Below are 6,100 nucleotides of genomic sequence, written 5' to 3'. Positions count from 1 at the left end.
TTCAGAGGGGGAAAGTGACTTGCCCAGTGTCACAAGGGTTAACACAGAGATGAGACTAAACTGGGTCCAGGGATCAAGGCTGAGAAGAGGGTCAGTCTCAGTGTGTGTGTGTGTGTGTGTGTGTGTGTGTGTGTGTGTGTGTGTGTGTGTGTGTGTGTGTGTGTGTGTGTGGTTTTTTGGGGGGGTTGGTGGTGGTAATGAATTAAATACACTGAAGGGAAGGATCTCGCTTTCCACTTGTGCTGACTTAGGTACTGGCAAGGCCTGGGGCTAGGGGTGGAGGGCAGAGGACCCAGGCTAGCGCAGCTTTTCTGTCCTAAAAGGTTGAGGAACGCTGCAAGGGTTTAATGCTTATGCCTGGCCTGTATGTTCTCTCTCTGCCACCCAGTACCCCTTAGATGGGCCCTACCCTGTAGGGTGCTGGGCAGGGGATTGGGTAGACAATAAAACCCTTAGGGAAACTGTCTTGATTAATGGCTGGATATAACTCAGGACCTCCAACTTTCCTCCTGCAAAATAAGCCCTCTTACCCTGGCCTGAAAGGATCTCTGGGAACCCCTTGGTCTCACCACCTCAGCCTGAAACCATGAGAGGGGCCAGGAGGGGGGCCTCTGAACATCCCAGTTTTCCAGACTGACTGGGAGCTGAAGGGGTGAACTCTGGGAGTGCTTGGGGGGCCTATGGGGCTGCACAGCTTGTGCTGGGCAGTGCGGTGGGGGTGGGACTGAGATTTATCTATTAACACCCCTTTGGAGGGCCTGATTTCTCTGGCCCCACCTTTCTGTGTCTCAGAACCACAGTGACAGCCGTGTGACACTGTTTGAGGGGGACAATTTCCAGGGCTGCAAGTTTGAACTCAGTGATGACTACCCATCCTTGCCCTCCATGGGCTGGGCCAGCAAGGATGTGGGTTCCCTCAAAGTCAGCTCTGGAGCGTGAGTCCTGGGACTGGAACCGGGGAGACAAGAAGAGCAGGGAGGGACTGGGGACCGAGGAGGAGGGTGGGGAAAAGTGATTGGGGGGCAGCTAAGAGACATGGTAAAGAGACATACTGAGGGCTTGAGTAAGGGGAAGAGAGGTGATGGGGGCAGACTGGGAGGGAGAGAGGGTGGTGGTAACAGGAGCGTGGAAGTCAGGAGAACAACATGGGGATAGAAGAAGGGATTGAAAACATGGATGAGGAGGCAATGGAGGTGGGTAGGAGGCCAGACGAGGAAGGTGATAGGAGGACTGGGGCAGTAGGCAGGGCAGGGAGAGGTCCACATAGGGAAAGTTGAAGCAATGATTTTGGAGCTGGGGATTGGGAGGTGAGAAAGGGAGACTACTAATGGGGGACATAGGTGGTGGGGGGGTGGAGAACCTACTTGCCACCCCTGTTCCCTCACTGGCCTAGGTGGGTGGCCTACCAGTACCCAGGCTACCGAGGCTACCAGTATGTATTGGAGAGGGACCGGCACAGCGGGGAGTTCCGTAGCTACAGCGAGTTTGGCACACAGGCCCACACTGGGCAGCTGCAATCCATTCGGAGAGTCCAGCACTAGGTTCCATGGCTCCAAATACCTGCCCTGAGGACCCTCAATAAAGATTCCTGAACCTGCCTGCCCCTCCTTCCTGCTTCGTGTCTTGCTTTGTGATCTCCATCCTCATCCTTCCAAGGGTCCCTCCCTGCCAACCTGACACTCCTCTCAGGCTCCAGTACCCTTCACTATTGTTATAGTCCGTTTTGTGTTGCTATGACAGAAACACCTGAGACTGGGTAATTTATAAAGGAAAGAGGTTTATTTGGCTCATGATTCTGGGACAGCTGCATCTGGCATGGGCCTCAGGCTGCTTCTACTCATGGCGGAAAGTGGCAGGAAGCCAGCGGGGACAAGCAGATCACATGGCGAGAGGAAGCAAGAGAGAGAAAGCAAGAGAGAAAGAGAAGGTGCCAGGATCCTATAAACAATAAACTCTCGCAGGAACTAATAGAGCGAGAACTTACTCATTACTCCCCCCTCCCCCAGGGAGAGCATGAATCCATTCATAAGGGATCTGCCCCGATGACTCAATCAGTTTCCAACACGGCCACATTGGGGATCAAATTTCCACATGAGTTTTGGAGGGGACAACACATCCCAACTCCATCAACTATCAAGCATGAACTAGCTTAGGATGTACGTGGGTAGGCTCTTGTGGGGCTGAGTAGAAACTGCTGTTAAGAATCCTGGCGGTCCTGCCCACATCTCTCCTTGGTGAAGGCCCACCAGCTTGGGCCACAGGTACTGCTAGCTCAGATGGCACCTTTGCCATCCTCTGGTGGGGTGGACAACCCCCACAGCAGAGCTCATAGCTGGGTTTCAACCTCTACACACCCACTGGGCCAGGTACCATCATGCAGGGCAGGATTTCCTCAACCCTATGCAGAAGTTCTGTTGGGTTCCTCTCTAGCTCCCAGAGCATTTTTCAGCCCTTATCCTCACCCTGGTTCCCTACACAGCCAGAGAAGCCTTCAAGCCTCTTTCAATAGTCCCCTTTCCTCCATTTCCAGGAGAGGAAACAGTGAGAGCTCTCATTGCCTCCCAGCACCTTCTAAGGGAGAGACTTTCTCTCTCTGAAGCCAGCTCCCAGAACCTTGAATAAAACAGTCCCTCGCAATGGTGTTAAAACACCAGCGTTTACAAAGCATTTTCATACTCTTCTACTCAGCTTCTCCAAACAACCCCCTCTTTACCCTTCCTCTCCCTCCCTACCCTTCAGAGGACTGGTGAGCCAGGAGAGGCTACCCCTCAGCCACTGACACAGTGAGCCTGGGTTCCGGGGCAGGAGGCAGAGCCATGGCAGGGCTGAGTATGGTAGCAGCCATCAGAGTCCCTGGCACCAGCATGGTTTTTTCCCAGTTCCCTCTTTTTCCCAGCTGGTGATAACCCCACCTCCACAGAGGCAGAACCTCCTGAGGCTGTTGGGACTTCCCTCATCCTGTCTTTTAGGGATTCTTGTGCTTTCAAGCCCCGAGTAGACCTACCAGTGGTGAGGGTTGGCCCAGATCATTGTCCTAGCCCAGGCGAAGCAGGGCAATGTTGGAAAGCAGTGACTTGGACCTGAGAAGTCCCCAGGAGTCCAGCTATGCAAAGCCAAGCAGCTGTTCCTTTGAGAAGAGCCCTGGACCACAAGTCAAAATACCTGGGACTCAATCACATCGCATCCTTGAGCCTCAGTACCCTTACCCATAAGCTGGGGCTGTTGATCCCTGCCTTGTCTATCTCATGGGGTTGTTGTGAAGATTCAATGAGAAATCCATGAAAATGTGGTGTTAGGAAAAAGCACTGGGGCAGTCAACGTAGAGCCCTCCTTCCCTTGCTTCCCCCCATGGATCCTAGGGTTGGGTCAAGGGACCAAGGGACAGAGCTCTAGGTGGGGCATGAATTCTGCTTTACACTTGAGTGGGCCCTAGAGTGAGTCCATAGCCCCTGTTTCATTTGGTCCTCCTAGTACCCTCCATTCTTTACCTATTTCACCAGCGAAGAAACTGGGACTCTGAGAAGGAGAAGTCTTGATGAGGTCACCCACTTAATTGGCGACAAAGACAGGATTTGAACACAAGGTTCCTGACCCTAATCCAGGCTTTTAAGTGAAGGCTGACCTGAACTGTGGCCAAAAGTCTCAGTCCTCAGTAGAGCCCCAAACTTCTTTGGGCCCCAGAGGAGCCTGGGATCCTGGCTGGTCACAGGCTCCTCCCTGTCCCCTTGGGGAATGGTAATACCAACAGCTAAAGGTATAGAACCTGTTCTAAGCACTTAACATGCATTATCTTATATAAACCTCATAATTCTGTATGACAGGTACTATAATTCCCATTTTACAGATGAGGAGACTAGGGTACAGTAAAGAGGTTATGAAACTTCCCCCAAAGTCACACAACTAGGAAATGGGGGAGCCAGGAGCTGAAGTCAGAACCCAAACAAACTGGCTTTAGGGCCCAGCACAGCCCACTCCGAGATCTGGTATTTGCCTTTGGCTAAGCTGCTGTCCCTCAAGGAAGGTCTGTAGTCACTGGGAAGAGTCAGTGAGATTGCTTCAGGAACTAACAGTGTGACCCTGAACAGGGGTCTCTGGCGTTCAGTTTCCCCATCTGTATAGTGAAGGAGTTGGAGGAGCTAATATTTGCTGCAGCCTTTGCAAGCATGTACCCTTTAGATTTTTCTAGCTCCAAGGGTCAGGTTCTGCTCCCCACATCCATCGGCAGCTTTGGAGTGGGAGTCTCAGAGGCCAGTTTGGGCATCAGTGTCTTCATCTTCCTATCCTCCTTCCACTTTGGGCAGACTGGTCATCTGCAGAACCCCATGGTACTGGCATCCAGCCAGGTAGGAGGGGGATGGACAGAAAACTGCCAGGGACCCTTCTGTCGGCCTCTGCCCCATGCGGCAGGAAGGGATGGGGGAGGTGGAGACCCAGGTAGGGTGGAGAATGACCCTCCCCGCATACCTCAAACTTTTCCCAATGTCCCACCCCTCCAGCCCCAAACTTGTGCTGCCGGTCCCTGCCCAGCTCAAAGCTGGGATACCTGGGTAGAACCCCACTCTGAGAGCCTCTGCCTCCACCTCAGCCTCCCACCAGGAGCATTAAATGGGTGAACCTCGATGCCTCCCAGCTCCCCAGCTCTTACCTCCTGCTCCTTATTGTTTTCTATGGATAGCAGGTTAGGGAAGCAAGAGGGCACCAGAAGGAGAAGGATTGGGATCTGGGACCCACACTCAAGGCCCTCCCCTCCTTCAGAGCAGTAAGTTTGGTCCCCAGGAAACATCCTAACCTCTCATCTTTGCTCCCACCCAATTCCACGTTCACATCCTGAAGCTCACATCCCCGCCCTTCTAGGATCCTCTGGGGTCCTGGGATCCTCCTCCCCCAGACTCTGCCACTCACAGTCCTCCCTGGCTCTTTTGCACCCTCCACCAGGGAAGATGAACACTCCAGCAGTTATAGCAAACGAGGGTGAACAGGAAGCCCTGCAGAACCCCAGGAGTAGGACTTCCCAGCCATCCCCGATCAGGCATCCCACTACCAGGGACCCTACAATAGACCTGTCCACACCCAGGTGTCCTCACCCGCTGGGCTCAAGCAGTGAGAGAGAGAACCACTGGGTGCTACCTGGCTGCAGACGGTGGGCTCCTGGCCCAGGGCCGCATCTTCAGCTGGCATCCCTTCTTGGTCTGTCTCTCCAGAGCCAGGAAGTCCCACAGGTAGCCAGAGACTCTAGGCCACCTGGGAACCACATCAGCATCTTTACATGAGTTATAAAAAGGTGCCCCTTTCTTGGAGTGGATTTCAGCCTTGTACAGTACACAACCCTGTCTTAAACCCTCTACTTCCACAGCCTGGTTCAGGGATAACCAGGATGGGAGCGGTCATGAGGGTGGGTGGCAGACTGGGCATGGGGAAGGATGGGAGAGGAATAGGCGTAGCAGTAAGTGGCGGGGGGATCTGGAGCTTGCCAGGAAAAGCCAGCACAGACTATCAGGTCTCCAGAGACCTCCAGTAGTCTAGGCCACAACTAACTTGTGGGGACTGAATGAATAAGAGGGGAGGGAGAGGGATGGGGGAGAAGGAGAGAGGAGAGTGGAGGGGAGATGGGAGCAGCAGAGAAAAGAGGCAGAGACTAGACGTAGGGAGAGACCTAGAAAGGGGGCGGAGAAGAGAGAGGAGGAACAACCCACCAGAGTTGCCAGGGGAGATGCCCCAGGGCTGGACCTGAGGCCTGGGGGCCGCAGAAAGGCAGGAGCCGGGCGAAAGCACGAGGGAGACGGGAAGGGGTCGGGTCTCTAGGCAAGCAGAGAGTGGGAGGGGAGGCGGGGAAGGCGTGCGGGGGGCGGGGGGCAGAGATAAAGGGAGCAGCGGCGGCAGGGCCAGGAGCGCAGCGACAGGCGAGAGGGAGGGAAGCGGAAATTTAAAAGTGAAGATGCAGATAACGCAGCCTGGAGACGGGAACCCGGGTGGGGATAGAGAGAGGAAAGGGGGAGAGTGGGCGGTGAGGGGGGCGGAAGAAGGGCTCCAGGGAGGGGCTGAGGCCGCGGGGTCCGAGGTGGGGCCGGGTGTCCCCGCCGCATCACTGTTTGCAGAGAGT

General features: G+C 54.6%; 1 protein-coding gene across 1 annotated transcript in view; it reads left to right on the top strand.

The window, feature by feature from the left end:
- CRYBA2 (crystallin, beta A2) overlaps positions 1-1,603 on the top strand; it is a 4,217-nt gene extending 2,614 nt beyond the window's left edge. The window contains exons 4-5 of the mRNA XM_008584494.1: positions 793-935; positions 1,394-1,603. Of these exons, the coding sequence (XP_008582716.1) occupies positions 793-935; positions 1,394-1,541 (291 nt within the window). The 3' untranslated portion in view covers positions 1,542-1,603. The remainder of the gene's footprint in view (positions 1-792; positions 936-1,393) is intronic.
- The last annotated feature ends 4,497 nt before the right edge of the window (positions 1,604-6,100 follow it).

This window comes from Galeopterus variegatus, unplaced genomic scaffold (genome assembly GCF_000696425.1).
Source record: "Galeopterus variegatus unplaced genomic scaffold, G_variegatus-3.0.2 Scaffold3274, whole genome shotgun sequence".
In the NCBI taxonomy this organism is placed as follows: Eukaryota; Metazoa; Chordata; class Mammalia; order Dermoptera; family Cynocephalidae; genus Galeopterus; species Galeopterus variegatus.
The sequence above is the reverse complement of the archived record's forward strand: the minus strand, read 5'-3'. Positions and strand labels throughout refer to the sequence as shown.